This window comes from Idiotropiscis lumnitzeri, chromosome 7 (genome assembly GCF_059441095.1).
Source record: "Idiotropiscis lumnitzeri isolate Australia: NSW breed Sydney's pygmy pipehorse chromosome 7, RoL_Ilum_1.0, whole genome shotgun sequence".
NCBI lineage: Eukaryota > Metazoa > Chordata > Actinopteri > Syngnathiformes > Syngnathidae > Idiotropiscis > Idiotropiscis lumnitzeri.
The window spans coordinates 15,794,091-15,811,845 of record NC_142397.1 but is presented as its reverse complement, the minus strand read 5'-3'; the positions used below and the strand labels follow the sequence as shown (position 1 = coordinate 15,811,845).

The 17,755-nt window shown below is 40.9% G+C and overlaps 1 protein-coding gene and 1 long non-coding RNA gene across 2 annotated transcripts in view; one reads left to right on the top strand and one right to left on the bottom strand.

The window, feature by feature from the left end:
• ankrd13b (ankyrin repeat domain 13B) overlaps positions 1 to 17,755 on the top strand; it is a 37,248-nt gene that overhangs the window by 15,463 nt on the left and 4,030 nt on the right. Inside the window, exons 2-13 of the mRNA XM_088300625.1 lie at positions 2,355 to 2,490; positions 4,217 to 4,341; positions 6,454 to 6,499; positions 6,577 to 6,720; positions 7,201 to 7,441; positions 9,865 to 9,931; positions 10,601 to 10,682; positions 12,117 to 12,181; positions 12,481 to 12,617; positions 15,470 to 15,627; positions 15,711 to 15,899; positions 17,474 to 17,637. Of these exons, the coding sequence (XP_088156751.1) occupies positions 2,355 to 2,490; positions 4,217 to 4,341; positions 6,454 to 6,499; positions 6,577 to 6,720; positions 7,201 to 7,441; positions 9,865 to 9,931; positions 10,601 to 10,682; positions 12,117 to 12,181; positions 12,481 to 12,617; positions 15,470 to 15,627; positions 15,711 to 15,899; positions 17,474 to 17,637 (1,554 nt within the window). The remainder of the gene's footprint in view (positions 1 to 2,354; positions 2,491 to 4,216; positions 4,342 to 6,453; positions 6,500 to 6,576; positions 6,721 to 7,200; positions 7,442 to 9,864; positions 9,932 to 10,600; positions 10,683 to 12,116; positions 12,182 to 12,480; positions 12,618 to 15,469; positions 15,628 to 15,710; positions 15,900 to 17,473; positions 17,638 to 17,755) is intronic.
• On the bottom strand, positions 945 to 1,572 carry LOC148333738 (uncharacterized). The gene is made up of 2 exons (XR_015844239.1): positions 1,381 to 1,572; positions 945 to 1,286 (listed from the first exon to the last, which is right to left on the bottom strand). It is a non-coding gene; the product is annotated as an uncharacterized LOC148333738 (long non-coding RNA).

Below are 17,755 nucleotides of genomic sequence, written 5' to 3'. Positions count from 1 at the left end.
CATTACTCACTTCTGACAATCATACATGATAAGATATTCGGTGTCCATCATAGTTATGGTTGACTTTGGAGAGCCGTCATACTGTAAACTCAAATATATATAACCTATACACAACAAATTAATGAATAACTACGTTTTGAAATCAATGGCCTGCTTTTTCAAATATTGTTACATTTATTTTAAAGGGGGATTGTAATAAAACATGCTTGCAATATTGCAACATTCTTTTTAAAGGTAAAGACAATTTGCAATTTGGGTATTTTACTGAAAAACATGAAGTCAATGCACATAATTAGCTTTCGCGGGCCACATAAATAATGTGGCGGCCCAGATCTGGCCCCTGGGCTTTGCGTTTAGCACCTGTGATTTACTGGGCGTAATTGAGACTTTGGTGCTTGGCATTTTAACCTTTCTTAGATGCTGTGTGGAAAGATAATTCAGCCTCATTTAATGATTTTACTCTCGAGCCAGTCTTCAGGAAAGCTGTTCGCACTGTGTGCCAACTTGTTAAATATCCTCTCGAAATGAAGATGCTTACTCTTGTGCTTGTAGAAGCCAAATTTACTCAGTTTTTTTTTGTTTGCCTTCTGTAAATCATGGGAAATACATTTGATAGGCTATTGAATTAACTTTACAACCAGATTGGACACGCAACATATGTGTCTCGTATGGACCAAAGTCTTGGGACAATACAGCTATGGCATGTAAACATGTGAACATGTGAACATGTGAAGTTACTCTGCTCCTGGACTGTGTGTCCATTCATCCAGACCGACATTTGTGACGTTCTGGCTCACAATCTCTGTTGCACTTCATCCCAAAGGTGTTTGATGAGCTCTGGTTCAAAGGTTCACAATGAACTCATCCAAACATGACTTTATGGACCTTGGTGTAACGGTTCAGGGAACCGTGAGAAAGGAGAACTGGACCCAAGAGCAAGCGAGGATGGTTGAGGAGGATTTATTGAAGGGTTCGGGGGGAGAGGAACGGGTGCCGGTAGCAGGGCAGGAGGACAGGTGGAGGAGCGGCGAGTCAGCGCCGGGGTGCTCGCCGGGGTGGCGAGATGTGCGCTCGCGGAGGTGCAGCGGAGACGGCGCGCTGAGTGTGCACCGGCGCTGTGGCGGGAGGAGCGCGGGCGCGGAGAGCGGCGTGGAGGCGAAGGCGGCGGCGAGCCGGCGGGGGCTGAGAAGGGCAGGCAGGCGGCGTACGGGCGTACGAGGTGCGATCGACGCTCCGGGGCTTTGCGGCTGGCGGCGGAGGATCGGGCTCGGGCTGGCGCTGGGCGGCTGGAGGGAGAGCGAGGAAAGACAATGGTTAACTCGGGTTGCATAACACAAAGCGCGGACGTGCACGAGGCGAACGTCGACGTGGACCGGGTACCGAGGTAGGTCACGGAATAATCCGGCGTCTGGCTCCTGGCAGCGCTGAGCTTTAAACCCCCGCGGTGATTGCTGATGATGGGCAGCAGGTGCGCAGGAGCCGACGCCCTCTCCGGTCGGAGGCGTGCCTGGCGGAAAACAGCCGGAACCTAGGGAAAAGGGAAAAAGCTTGGCAGGCCCCCTAACCCGAACCCCCACACTTGGTGTATGCTCTGGGAAGAATAAATCACATTCGATGGGGTCCAGTACAATACCTGAGAAATTAATATAAAGGCCTCACCGCTTGTTTATGAATTTTTCATATAATAATAATAAAAAATATTTTGTGCATGAGCCTCATAACTGATTTCCCTTTTACGAAGTATTTAAAATCACACTGATTCCATTGCTTCATTTCAACGCACACGGGCCCTGCTTCTGTGATGTTTTTTTACCGTGACTCTTTTTTTAGTCCGATTTTGATCTTTTGTTGTAAATATAGATTTTGAAAGAGCTCTTTTAATGTGGTTTAAAAATTGCTAATGGCTTGACACTAGCAACCGAGGTCATGTTGACATGCTGCTAAATATAGCAACTCAGCTTTGAGATTTTGGGCTTATTCTTTTGTTCTGTTGTAAATGATTATATTACGGGAAAAGCAATTGATTTTTAAAGTCATTTTTGAACGGTTTTAATAAAATGAGTTGAAAATCAGATGAATTGGGTGAAACAGCCCCAAAATGAAGATGCTACAGAAGTGCAGCGACCATCATCATTAGAGTGCGCACAGATCAATTAGCACCTGTCACCAACTCCCTCTCCACCTCTTTGCTGTCAACCTCTTGTTGATGTTTCTTTTTATATTTACATTTTCTCCCACCTTCTGAGAGACACAGTTATACATTTATTCCAGAAAGCGTCTACATTCTGATTTTGCGTTATTTTTTTTTTTTTCTTTCTATCTGTTTGCATGCGTTTTTTTTTTCTCCCCCCCAGACTGATTTAGAGTCTGTGGATCCCCGGGGTCGAACTCCTCTGCACCTGGCTGTCACACTGGGCCATCTGGATTGTGCCAGAGTTCTGCTGCAGCACGGAGCTGATGTCAGCAAGGAGAACCGCAACGGCTGGACTGGCGAGTGTTCATTATTACATTTATTTAATTGATGCGCTTAATCTATTATTGGGCGGGAATGTGTTTAAGAATTTACCAGGAATGTTCTGGTCCTCTCTTTCATGGAGTAAAGAAGGTTGAAACTCATGCATTATTCCATCCACTTTTCAAGGCGCATTTCTTCAAAAAGCACATACTCATCTAAAACCTTTGTTTTTTTGTTTTTTTTTATTGATGTGCTACTCAGTAGAACGTTACACAGTAATTCAGAATGCTGTTTTTTCAGAGATGTTTTGTTTAAGATAAGAAAGGTAAACAATTTAATATGATTTAAAAAAAGATGCATTACATTTCAAGTTTAGTGAAGATCATAAAACTTTAACTCATTCACTAGTAGGCCAGGTGAAAAGAATGCAGTTTTTGACGTCTATATCCGTCAATGGCAGTGAATGAGTTAAAAGAAATAGTCAGTGGTGGCTCATCAATTGAAGGTCACAGTGAAAGGGGCAAAAATTAAATAATTAAAATTAAATCTTTTATTAAAAATACTCCAGATTATGCATTTGCATTTTTTTGCTCTCAAACATTGCCTCTCGACTTGCTGCAAGTGTCACATGCACAGTAGGTCGTCGTGCCATGCACACATATTGGGTGCCGCTGGTCGCTGTATTCCACCACAAACACCCAATAACTTTGAAATGGAGTTACTGTTAAAGCCGATGTCATTTCCTGCACGGCCCAACGTGGCTCTTCTTTTGGACCGGAACTTAATCATAGGTTTATCTGAAAAAAATACAAACAGGATCAACTACAACTACTTTCTTGGGACATTTTCGGTTATGCTTTGGCAATCCTGCGCATGGTGACGGGGTTCGAACAAATGGCTTCACCAGTTTAAGGTGAGGATTTTTCTGGAAGGACTTTAATCCCTGGACTATTGACACGATTTATTTATTTATTTTTAATTTATGCTATTTCATCAAGTGTGTGCACAAAATAAAATTAACTGGATCCAGTAACATTTTTTAAGTAGATGTATAGTACACCTTAAAAAATATCTAAATCCATATGATTTTATTGCTTGCAACCACTTGATAAAATACTATGAAATAAATTTAATACCTTATTTTTTCATTTTCTGTGAATTTTTAGATCGGTTATGTCTTTTTCACACAGATATGATATTCTTAGACCTCTTGATACTCTATCACAAGTTAGATATACTAACTACGTAGTTCAAGAGCAAATATGCAGTTGATTTGAATGCACATTTTAAAAGAATTTGTTTTATGTAAAGAATATTTGATTCTTAAAGGCAATCAAAATTGCTTTCACACCATAGCAAGAAAACAACATGGCTGAGGAGTCCTTTTTTGATCATACCATCCACAGTCATGGATTCGTGAAATAAAATGCACAGTATAAGAAAAAAAAAAACGCTTACAATTGTGAAGAATTAAGACATTTTTGTGTCTTTGTGGTTTTTAGATTTGAATAAATGAGCTGTAGTGTGCAAAATGGCGTCGGCCATTGATGACATTTGATCACTCTGATTGTAATCAAGCTCTAAGATTAGTAGCAAAGTGGGTACCTGATGAATGGGTTCGAAAAAATTCATATATATTATTTTTTTCCTTCGACCTACTTCAGCTTCTGGCTACCGCCTTAAATCGCTCATGCACATGAATTTTAGATGAGGTCTGAGTGATTGGCTCGTCTTTGTCACCCCTCTCTCGCTATCTCTCAGTTCTTCAGGAGGCAGTCAGTACTAGAGATCCGGAGCTGGTGCGCCTTGTGCTGCGTTACCGTGACTACCAGAGGACTGCCAAGAAACTGGCGGGCATCCCCGTCCTGCTGGAACGACTGCGCCAAGTGGGATTTCACACAAACACATGCAAAAATAAAAAAATAAACATAACTAAACAATTGCACATCAAAAGAGGCTTTGAAGCAGTGATGCATTCATTTGAATAATTGATTAATTTTTATTTTACATCTTTATTTTCCGATGCTTTCTTTTAAGCCCATGAATACATTGATAGTCTAGGGGGATAAACTATTGTGGAACTCACTGCTGCTTGTTTCTCTGACCCGCTTCCCTACTTTGACTTAATTTTCATGCATTTTCATGTTTTGCGGTTATTGACACAATTAGTGCAGTACATATATTGCCTGCTTATGTAGCCTTACTGAAATTTTCTCTGTTTTCTCAGTATCTTTTGGCTGAAAAAGACACAAAAGTGTGGCAAAATATTGTTACAACAAGAAATGGAGAATATGTTTTTTTCCCCTTCCATGGTGAAACTCATTGGAGGTCTCAGCAGGAAACTCTTCCAAAAACTGATTCAATGATCCCTATTTTCATTCTGAGTACAAGTCTAGCCCAGAGTGCAGTCAAAGTCTCTGCATGGGTGAAGTTTTCTTTCTTTAGGTATTTTGCAAAACTTTGCACAGGTAGAATTGGGCGTAATGTGACATTTGCACCTCTTATGCAGCATTGTGTTATTTCATTTGCATGAAAACCAGGGCAATCTGCGCACACGCCATGCTCGACATTGTAGAAACAGAAACAAAACAGGCTGCAGTCCATGCATGACATGGGCAGGTAAACTGCATGATCTCCCTTTGCGGATGATGTAATAAGCCACAATTCTTTAAAAGAACAATTCTTTAATAAAGCCAGTATTGGTTCAAAAATGAAAGCTCACCATCACTTTCACACACACCACAAATACCATCGGTAAAAAAAATATGCAGCTGGATCAGTCATTGACCTAACAAAACCTTTTAACACAATAAATCATGAAATACTAATTCAAAAACTTGTAATTGATGGTATCAGAAGAATTGTTTTGAAATGTATCAGAATAGATAGATAGATTTTTTTTTCATTTTTAATTTCAGTGTAGGTGAAGAGAGAAATGATTATTTATCTTATTTAATTTAAAAATTAATATGTGCCGAGAACAGATTTCTCTTTCTGCTCGGAGCTCCCAATTCATCTGGTATTCTTTACTGGCGTCTTTACCGACCAGCTGCTCTTCTTTTTGCCAATGTTAACTCAGTGCAGAAGTTCAGATATGTGCTTTTGTTCACAGTATGCTTGTGTAAGCATTTGGATATTGGATGTTTTGAGCATACCTGACAATGGGAACGGGATTCAATCTGAAATATCTTCTCCACCATTTGGCATGGGGAAAAAAAAGAATTTAGGTAGAGTTGTACTATAGCTTGGTCCAAGGCCCACATTGCTCAAATCAATTGTGTAAAAGTTTTTGTCACGCACTAATATAATACAATTGGATAGAAATGTTCTCTTATTCACAAACAGTTCTGTGTCTCAACAGTTTTTCTTACAGCAATTTTTTTAGCAAAGACAATTTGTCAGTGTGAGATATACAGGAGGAGCAATGACATTAATTAAGGTTCCATTCCATTTAAGACTTACCGTAGACTTTGAGGCTTGAAAAAAATAATTGTAGTCTTAGGGGAGATTACCATAAATAATTAATATTTCAGCCTTTTTCAAAATATTTAATGAATTAATTAATATGGATATCTTTATGTATATCTTTATGTCATCACTTGCCATCTTTATATTCGTGGGTTGTCTACCACCATGCCGGTGGCTACACATTCATGGGGTACACACACCAACCCCGCACACGTATACTTGATACAACGTGCACTAAAGCACACACTTGCAAATGTCACAAACATCACGCAGCGTTCCTCCTCCGCCACACTCACACACATCCTTCCTCATCCATCATATGCTATTATGTACCCACACGCACAAAATACACAAGCAGCGCTCTGTGCCAGGAACAACACCTTTGGCAGGCATCAACGTCTTTATTCACGCTCCATCTTTTCCTGCCCATTGGGTTAATGGCCATCTGTAAATAAAGCCGTCACCTCACCAGCGCTCTCTGTTTATCATTGGCTTTCTGCTTTGTTTTCACCGACGCTTGGACTGTGCAGGCCCAGGACTTCTACGTGGAGATGAAATGGGAGTTTACCAGCTGGGGTCAGTACACTTTGTTTCATTCTGGTCACTTACACTCATCCATCCATCCATTCTAATCTATTTGTATTGGTCCTCAGTGCCCCTCGTGTCTCGTATCTGCCCCAGCGACACCTACAGGGTTTGGAAGAGTGGACAGTCTCTTCGCGTGGACACTACTCTCACCGGATTTGAGCAGATGACCTGGCAGAGAGGAAATAGGAGCTTCATTTTCAGGGGACAAGGTCAAAATGTTCCGTCATATATTTGCAAACGCACAATTTACACTCAAAGAAAGATCATCCCGATGTCAGAGTGACATTACACTTGCTAAAATGTCAGTGTGACAATTTATAAACTAAGGTAATCATTCTGCACATGAATCAGCAAAGTTTCTCAAGCAAATTCTCATAATTGTCAATCACCGGATGGAAGTGCAAAATGGAACACATCTGAATAAATGCAAGTGTGACTGTGTCTGTATTTGCTTCCCCAGCTCCCTTCTTTGGGATTATGTCACAACTCCTTGTGCTCATTTTTCTCCCCTGGCTCCACAGTTCTCATTTTATATTTATATTTGTTCCTCTTACATCTTGAATCATTTTTCATGTGACCTATCCCAGGACTCATCTTAGACTTTGTTCTGCCACTGTGTTTTTCCTCTTTCTCTAACCGTGTGAGTCTAACTTCCCTCTGCACCCGCACATCCTCCTCTCACATTCCAGACTCCAACGCAGAGGTGATCGAGGTCGACCACGACAGGCAGCTGGTGTTCTGTGAGACCTCGTGCGTCTCGTCTCTCGCGGCTCTTTCACCTGGCCGGGGCAAAGGCGGCGCCTGCAGCAGTACGGCTGCCGGTTTGGGTCTACTGGGGGGAGTGCAGCCCAGTGATGAGCAGGTGGCGGCTCGACTGTCTGCCGCTGTGGTGACCACTCAACTGGACACTCGCAACATCGCTTTTGAAAGGTCAGATGCAACGAATGCCACACTTTTGACTTCATGGTGGACTGTACTGTCTCAAATACTGTACAGTAGAGACTTGACATGCACTCACATTTAGACCTTTGAGTTATTTAGTGTTTAGCAACTGTGGGGAGAAGATACACACCAGCATACACACGATTACAAAATAACTACTCTGACAATTCACTGTACATGGAATGTATAACCCCAATTGCATTAAAGTCGGGATGTTGTGTAAAATGTAAATGAAAACAGAACACAATAATTAGCGAATCATAGTCAACCGATATCAAATTGAATACATTACAAGTACAAGATATGACAAGTTCAAACTGATAAATAATTGTTTTTAGCAAATAATCTTTAGCTTTTTATGGCTGCAACATGTTTAAAAAATGCTGGGAACGAAGTTGAGGAATGCTAATTAAACAGCTGTTAAGAACATCCCACAGGTGAACAGGCTAATTGGGAGCTGGTGGGTGCCACGATTGGAGGTTCACTTCTCTGTGAATAACTGCGAGACAAAACAGTCAACGGACAATGTTCCTCAGCGTACACTTGTTAGGAATTAATTTTATCATCCACGGTCCATAATATCATCAAAAGGTTCCGAGAATCTCGTTGAATCACTGCATGGAGGCGACCAGGTACATGTAAGCCGAAAACCAACATTGAATGCCCATAAACAACCAAGTTGATCAGTTTGAGCATTAAATATCTAATCTATGTAGTTTATTCATTTAAATATAGGTTGAACATGATTTGCAAATTCTGTTTTTATAAGCATTTTACACAACATCCCAACTTGAATGCAATTGGGTTTGTGTTATGTATAGTACTCAATATAGAAGCGTGTACATGGAAAGAAAGATGTGAAAAAACAACTCTGTCACTGCGCTTTTTGATAGCAGCTTTTCAGTATACGTTATATGTATGGCACAACAAACCCACGGCTTTTGCTTTTTTTTATACAGCCTGCCATCCCTGCAGTAGCTCTGTGGGTGTCGCAGTCTGTTGCCGAACCAGCCGCTTACAGCCCCCATTCTCATGCAGAGGGTCAGAGCGGTCATGCATGATTGATGTCCGTTTTTCTAACATCCTCCACTCACCCACTTCTTCTGCGGTGTCCAGTGGGCAGTTGGATACTGACCTAGCTTCGAGTCTCGGTTCTTCCGCCCGCAAAGAAAAGTGCTAGAATTAGTGCTAATGATGCGATCACACTGCCAGGTTTAATGTTTCACACTCAGCTTCCATAGCATATGGAACAACATTCTAGAATAGAATAGAAATCCCTTTATTGTCATTGTACTCAAGTGTGCAACGAGATTAGATTCCTCACTAATCTGTATAACGAACAATTAGACCTAATTAAATATAGCAAAGCCAAACTGTCATCTGAAACATGCACAAGATATGAAGTCGACTCAGCAGCTACCGACTCAAACCTTCAATTAAGGAAAGAAAAACGTTTCTCAAATGTGAGGCAAGTTCTAATGAAAAAGACGAGGTAATAAATTAAGCTTATCTCCCAAATCCCCTCTTGACACTGAAGTAATTTATTACAGCCCACTTGACTTTGGCTGTCTTTAAGTGTAATGCTTCACGCCACTGATTTCTTTAAACAAGTCTGACCACTTGTACACGAGCAGAATAAAAAGTTCAAAGAGAGAGCGAGAACGCTGAAAGCAATGTGGACATCTGTGGCAAGGTGATGAGGTTAAAGAGAGATTTTCGTCAGGCTTGTGGCCCAAAGTGTCAACCTTGCATTTTGCTTGTCATCGTGCTCCCTGTCTACATGCAAATTGTTTATTTAAAATGCATGTGAGCGAGCCACATTGTGAGGCATCGCGCATGGGTTGCATAGCTTTAGTCGGCCAGGAACACAAAATATACCAACAGTTGACTTTTTTTATTTGATTGTGAGTCGCTACCTACTCGTGTTTCGCTATTGACAAACTCCAAAACTCAGCTATTTGCGAATTTATGATCTTCCTATATTGCGCTGAGATGCAAAATTGTACGCTGAGTACAATGTGAATAAAGGGCATTCTCAAAAGATGGTGCCAAAGCATGCGCTACTAGGAAAGTAGTAATTGGTGTCAAAGTGGTATGTTGAAATGATTCTGTTCTGTATAGCTCGACAGATAGAACATTTTATCTGTCGTGGAGGATCTATGTTTAGCCTGGGTTGTTAGTGGAAGTTAAGTAGAATCTTTGCAGAATGTACATTTGTAAGCCATCTAATATTTCTGCTTTAAATTCTGAGCGCTACTTGGACACATTTTATTCCCTCACTGTTATTATGTATTGCCATACAAAATTTAGAATGCAGTTAAGTTTTGTTAAGAATTTGAGAATCATTTGAAAAATAATCTAGTGAGAATTTTCCAGGGTTGGCATATTGATGTAAAGTCTGTTCTTTGCAGAAACAAGACGGGCATTCTGGGTTGGAGAAGTGAGAAGACGGAGACTGTGAATGGATATGAAGCCAAGGTAGGAAGAGCACTGACAGCCTGTCGAGTCTCTCACACTGTCCAGACAATCCAAGGATGTCAAAACTCCGTTGATATTTCCTGCAACGACACAAGTTTGCTTCCCACAAGTTCTTTTACTCTCCTCTAATGCTTGACTCTTGCTTATAATGCTTTCTTTTTATCACCAGAATCCGTCAGCATTGTCCCTATCTTAATGGCCTCTAACTAAACCAAGAGAAAAAGATGTTTCTATTGTGACTTGGACAAACAATATAGTTACCCTCGACTCCATTTGTTTTCTCAAGCGCCACGAGGGATCGATTGGAAACAAGTGTCACATATCGAGGACCATCAATCACTGGTGCTTTAAAAGCAATTTCGACAGGCCTCAGCAGTAATTGCTATTTTCTACATCTCTGATTTAGAGTTTGAAACAGAAATGGACACATACTTTGCTCGCTATTGTTGTTTGACATATTTGACTTTCTTGTTGTGGAGCATAGCCTGATGAGGAACATTATAAAGTGATAGCCCGAATTGTTATCGTCTAATGTTGTGGGGTTAAGGTTTTTTTACATCTTTATTATAGCAATAAAAAACTGTCATTATTCAGCAGCGCGTTAAGCAGTCGTTTGGTACTTTATTGCTTGTTCATCACCAGCATTTTCATCTTTTCTTCCATTTTTAGGTGTATGCTGCGTCAAATGTGGAGCTTATCACCAGGACCAGAACGGATCACCTATCAGACCAGAACAAGAACAAGATTAAAGGTTCCTTATCATTAATAAGCTAATATTGGAGGTTTTCACCAACGTTGGAATAGTTGGAATTTCATTTTGTTTTAACTTTTGTGTTTTTAAATTCTGTTCGTTTTAATTAGCTTTTGGAGCTGGTTTGATGGTTTTGATTATTTTATTTCTTTTTTTTTTTTTTATGTTTTTATTTTTTTTATTTAATTTATCTTTAGGTTGTTGCTTTTTTATATTGGTTCGAATGGTCAATAAGTATTAAGTAATTGACCTTCCTTCTTCTGTACGGATGGAAATCAATACTGACATAAACACATTTAAAAACCAACCACAAAAACTCATGTATGAATCTTGATTGACAAACACAAAAATGAAGGACAGTGTCACTCGAATTACTGTTACTTTTAATTAGTTTTCTAGACGGAATTTGTGGTTTCCATTTTCGTTTTTGTTTTATTTTGTTAAGGTTTTTTGCAATTTTAGTTGTATTTATTTTCATTAACTACAACAACACTTGGTTGTCACCAAGTGTTGTCTTGGCATTGCAACTGCAGCCGACACCATGACCATAAGTGCTGTCTCATACCTGAGGCTAATCCCACTCAATGGCATCACCCTGAACCCTGAACGGCCAGCAAACACTCCAAATGCCTTGAGAATCTTTTGAGTCGTAAAACATCAGAACATCCGATAATTAAAAAAATACTTTTGTTACCCTCTTTAACAAATACAAAATTTAAACACTCACAGACTTTAACACCCAGACAAAGCTCGGAGTCATTAAATTAAATGAAATGGACTGAAGCTGAAGTCAGAGCTCTTTTTGCCACGGTATCGCCTTTCTATTAAAACATTTACACCAAAAAATTAAAAGTAATCTGCTTAATGCAAAACACAGGCCCTGATTTTTGTGCCCAGCACAAGTCTCGTGCAAAGCGCTGTCTAACCGTGTTTGTGTGGTTTCCTTTTGTATTTTCGTAGACGGGCTAAGGTACAAAGGGGCGTTTGTGCTGTTGTGGGCGTAAACACAGCTGACTTACTTCCTAGCCGATGAAAGCGAAGTCCACTCATTCTTTTTTAAATCCAGCACACAGGAGAGGCGCGCTCTCAGTCCTTCATTTTGCAGAAGCAGAAATAGACTCATTGGAGTCCATGCAGAAGTTCGTATTGCGCAAAGTACGTTTATAAGGAACTGCAAAACCTCCACTTGTGGATGTTGTAAAGTTGATCACAAGCAGCAGCCTTATCGCCAAAACATATTCGAGTACTTGTTCTGTAACAATAGGTAGCATCACAGACAGACACCGCAATGTAAACAATGAATTTTTTTTTAAAGTCGAGTCCAGTCAACGAAGTGCTACGGCTTAGTAATAATTCTTCTTTTTCCTGCAAATGACAGGTGACCGTCCAGTTTGTTTGACTTGTTCATTGTCTTGGCTGTTTGCATCTGAGCAGGTGGAAAGACTCCCCTGCAGAACTTCCTTGGGATTGCAGAGCAACACATGGGCCCAAATAATGGGGTGAGTTGCAGCATCTTGAGTTCATTCACATTGTCTTTGTATTTCTTGTAAAACATGCCTAAAAATTTACTCTGTAAGATTAAATCGGATTTAATATAATTAGAAAATGATGTTTAAACTTACTGCCAACCCCATCCTTCACAACTTACAGTGTTTATTTCTTTTATCAGTGATTATGTTTAATTTACCAATTGTAAAACACTGAACAACTGATTTGAGGTTCTGAATTGAATTCTCCTTTCTGCCTATACAGTATTTGTTTGTACAATTGTTTCATTGTCTGTGTTTTGCCTCTGCAGGCTCTAGTGACTCAGATGTCAGCTCCGGCGGTGACCAACCCTGCTGCTCTGAGCGCCGAGGAATACTTCAACCCCAGCTCTTCTCCCACGCTGAGGGACATTGGACACCCGTGCCAACTCACCACCAAGACTCAGAGGTGAGGCAGGAGTGCTCTGGCTGACACTCACCTTTGCACAGAACAGAGAGACGAAGACATGCATTCCAGGATGTTGGCCTGGTTGCCACGCTTCTGTCAAGCCGACAAAACGACAAAGTACAAATACAGTGGGACATTTTGGGAAGACATTTAAGCCTTGATTTGACTTAAGAGGCTGTATGGGCCAAATTTGTTTCTTATTAGCTGTCCTATTTAGCAGTGGCAAATAACCATCGGAGATAGTAATTATAATCCAGCCATCAATTTTCTATCCTGCTTGCTCTTATTAGAGTTGCAGGAGATCTGGAGTTGACAGCAGCTGATTTTGGACGGGTTGCCAGCCAATTGCAGAGCACCTAAACTGTAGCTAAATGATCATACACATCAACATCTGTGGACAATTTAGAGCAGGGATGTTTTCATTTGAGGGCCGCATACAAACAAATCGAAGCATCTAAGGGTCAATTTCAAATTCTTCCACGGTAATTGATTAAACACGTTACAATCAATCCATCCACTAATCCATCTATTTTGCAAACCGCCTATCAAGCAAGCAGTATGCTGTTTAGATTTTTGAATTCTTATTTCCAGATTTTGGGGTGGGCTACAGTCCTGTAGCCAGCCAGACTAATCTCGCCCCTTTGCACTGAGCAGCAGCCAAATGCCACCTCCACATTCAGAACCAAAACAAGAGCAAAGTGTAGTAAGATGACCAGTTTTTTTTTAAAACAGTTACTTGAGGATCATTAATGTGATATTGTGATAATGTGTTATTTTAAATTTCAGATTTTATTTTTAGAATATGCCGTCCGTCGCTGAAAAATGGATGACAGGTCGCAAATGGCCATAAAGAATTTCCATCTATTGTTAAGGTCCATTTATTGTCCATTACAACTTATTATATTTTATTTACCATATCAGGCCACATGTAATAACACTGAAATATTCATAAGAAAATGGCCTTTTCATTCAAAAAGACAATTCCATTTTGACATGCTTGGCAAACTCCGATGAACTCATCATCACAACACTGAGCATTAGTGGTGGAGTGGTGTTAGTGAACTCATCCACAGCTATGAAAATAATCCAAATCACTTTGCGGTTTGGATCGCATCACATATCTGCTTATCTTGATCACCAGCCAGTGCTTCAGTCATCTCGCTGCTATGGAATAGAAGAGGGGCGTTTGTGAATGTCCTTTTATGCTTACCCAAAATGCGATGATTATTACTTTCCTCTTATCTTCCAGCAGCAAACTTAACATATTTTCAGGCAATCTAGGCTCCTATAACGTGTAAAGTGTCAGTGAATGTTAAAAATTACACTCACAATTGTGAACTCAGTGACCCGGTAACAGTTGGCATGTAGACAAGTCTCCGTATACATGTGCTGACTCAACCAACACACAAGTGAAGGAAAACATATTTCCATTCATCTTCTGGTGTGTCGCCGGCCTCACATATCTTGCTTTTATGGAAAAGTCTGCCTTATCAATATCCGTGACCTCCTCTGTGGGATTAAAAAAAGTCAAATGTCACCTATCAAGGTGTGCAAACTAGTGGTTGAACCAACTAGCTAATCGATATGTCAACTTTGTCACTGCGCAAAGGCGGTTATCGCTTGTGCTTGACTAATTGACTCTCACATGATTTGGACAGGCCTCATACCGCTAAAATCAGGTTTTGAGTTGGCGTTAGCGAGCTAAAAACGAGAGGGTCCCCTGCACATTTTGCAAGTTTATCCTGAAATATAAGAAAAGAACAAGACGCCCATCTGAAAAAGGTTAACGTGATTTGATGAGCAGCTGTAAATCCTCACAGCCAAACGACCTCCTGCAGCAGTAAAAAGTCAGAGAATGGAAACAGAGAGAAGCCTTGGCCGATTACTCACCTCTTTATTGTAAAAAAGAAACGGTAATATATGACTCCACCTACAGGGTCTTAAAGACAACTGATTAAAAAAAAAAAAAAAAAACTCTCACCAAAGCCCGTTAACACAAGACAAAGGATTGTAACAATACATTATTGAAATAACGTTGAAATAGTCTTATATACTGTCGCAAGTCATGATTCTGTCGTAGTGTAGAAGGTTATTTGAATTAAATTACAAGAGTAATGCGACTGAAGTAATTCATCCAAAGGTGCAGCTCACTCCTGAGTGAGTCGGATGTCTTTTGCAAGTTGAATTTGCCGTTTTTTTGCTCTGCGCAACCAATCTGAGGAAGTAAAAATGCGGATGTTATTGTAGGCCGGTTAGCTGGCCATGTCGGGTGAATTTGAAATCAAATTGATTAAAGAAACGGTCCCATCGATATTATAATTGAAGTTAGAACTGCTGATTTTGGAGGCCTTTGGGCACATTAATATGGCATGGCAGTACCCAGAGGCTGAAACCACAATTTAATGGAACAAATATTTGAATTTAGGTTGTAAATGTATAACAGGTCCTCCGCTGCTCGACTGATGGCTGTGATAAAAGCAGACAGTGTTTTAATAACAAGCAGCATCCAGGTACTGCATTTTGTCTACTCGATTGCATTGGCCTCTTTGTTATGTTTAGGATTCAGCTCAGTGTTCAACGCGGCGTAATTCAAGACGACATTACATGATGATGAGGAAATCTGTAAGGCTGCTCTCAAAGCAACGCTCATTAACAGATCCATTTCCAATTTGGCCATCGATTGGCCAAACGGGACTCGGCGACTCGTTGACTGTCAACATTAACAGATACTCTGATCGATGTCTATGTGAGCAATAATCAGGATTCACGATTTAAACCACACAAATGAGGACCTTAAGTGTTGACCCAGCTGAAAGATAAGTAATGTTAATTAGTCAAACTCTTTTGTTCAGATTCAAAGCAAAGCTGTGGCTGTGCGAGTCCCATCCGCTGTCGCTGGCAGAACAAGTGGCACCTATCATCGACCTCATGGCCATTTCCAACACCCTGTTTGCCAAGCTGCGGGACTTCATCATGTTGCGCTTGCCGCCAGGCTTTCCCGTCAAAATCGGTGAGTGCCGAGGAAGCCCGGTGTAAAAGCTTTTTTTTTCAAAAGGATAAAAATGTGTCATTTCCCCGCCCTCGCCCCTGCAGAGATCCCTCTCTACCACATCCTGAACGCCCGGATCACCTTCAGCAACCTGAACGGCTGTGAGGAGGGGGCAAGCGTGCGCCCTGACAACGAAGCCACGGTGGAAGGAGTCGGACAAAGGTATAACCTGAGGACGGACACCCCCTCGCCTGGAAGCGACTCCTCGAGTGTCTCCAGCTCCAGTTCCACCAGTGAGAACACTCGCTCACTCCCTCACTCACTCATACACATTATGTGAATGGCGAGAGGAGCGTTGACTTTTGTTCTGGAAAATGTTTCTTAAATATCAGACTTTTGGTGCAAAAGGGTCGCTGGAAGGTTGATAACCACGCGCGCCAATGACGAGCAAATACAATAGTCACAGGCAAATATTCTTTATCGTGTGTGAAAAACGACTAATGTCACTGAATCGTACTATTTGTGAAACTCATCTTTGTGTGTGTCTCTATGTCTGTATTAAACTGCCCCCTGGTGGCCAATACGCACACTCAAGAAGAGGCACAACATGTGACTGAAACAGATTGCTGGCATTTGCATTCATTCCAATGGGAAAAGATGATTTGAGATGAGTGTTTTTAGTTATGAGGGTGGTCATAGAATAAATTAAACTTTATGTAAATATATGTGCAACCTACTAGCGAATGTGACTGTGATAAAACAACGATAGGAACTTTAAACTTCTACAGTGAGTTTAGCAGAGTTAGTACTGACAAAAGGTCTGTTAGTCCGTCGCAGGACGCCAGTCTCGCTGATAATTGACAAATGACGGGTAACTTTTATAAAATGACGGGCTAAGCACTGACAGAGGTGGGTTTTCGTCCTTCATTGTAATTGTTACTAACCGGGTGACGTACCGACGGACCTTTCAGTCCATCATTGACGGACGCATATTTCACTGATGACAGACAGAAACACGACCCGCCTCGCTCGAGTTTGTGTTCGTGGGGCTGACCACAAGCAGGGTTGCATCCATTGACAATATATGGAAACATTTTGCACTTCCTTTAATGTAAGCCATTTTAACCTTGAAATTCAAATTTGAACTGCTGAAATTTACTGACGGAAATGATGACGCAAATGCAGTTAAAATAAAATGACAGACTGACAGACTGACCATTACAGTTTGGTTCGCCGTGAAAAAAATGACAAATGGACAATAACTGGCAAAATGTTGTAAATTGCAATTGTTTACATCCCTCGGTCCCAAAGATGGCTAAAATTGATGACTAAGCTTCATTCGAGTTTACATAAACCATATTTGTTTGTATAAATATAATTGTATGCATGCATTTTGCTTTTGTCCAAAGACACAAGGAATTCAAATAAAATAAAACATTTAGAAGATTCAGCTTCGATTACTTAGTCAAACCGCAGTCAGGCTCATTCGCATAAGATACACAGGAAGTCCGCTGTCATGTTGTCCTGGTTAAGTCACATGACCTTCAGCATATTGCAGATGCAATGTCCTCTCCATTGTTATCATTGGGAGTTAGTTACTCATTGCCCCCACCTACTGGACTGGAGTGGAATCACCTGGCACATAATCTTTTGAATCGATCGGTCATATTTAGGATTCTAGTTACAAAATTGATGTTTTATTTATTATTTATTTAATACAACCAATAAACCACCAAACATTTTTTGTCCTCTTTCCAAACAGTGTTAATGTTTCCTTCCATTCCTGCTCTCCGACTTCACTGCAATCCCGTCAATGTCCAATAACACCTTCCCATCTTTTGCCCTTTCGCCTTCGCCTAATGTGCAGTGTCATGTCGAGCTGGCGAGATCCCCCCCTGTGTGTTTGAGCCCCCGTCTGGATACACCGTGCTTGGAAGCAAACAGAGAGACAGCATGAGGGAGGAGGAAGAGGACCTGCTGCAGTTTGCCATTCAACAGAGTCTGCTGGAGGCCGGCTCGGAATACGATCAGGTGACTACGTGTGACCGCGATGCTCCTCGGAGATTCATTTGTGTTCTTTAAAAAACAGTCTTGCTTCCCTCGCTGACCTTCTCTAAACTTTCAAATGCACACGTTCAATGTTTCAGCA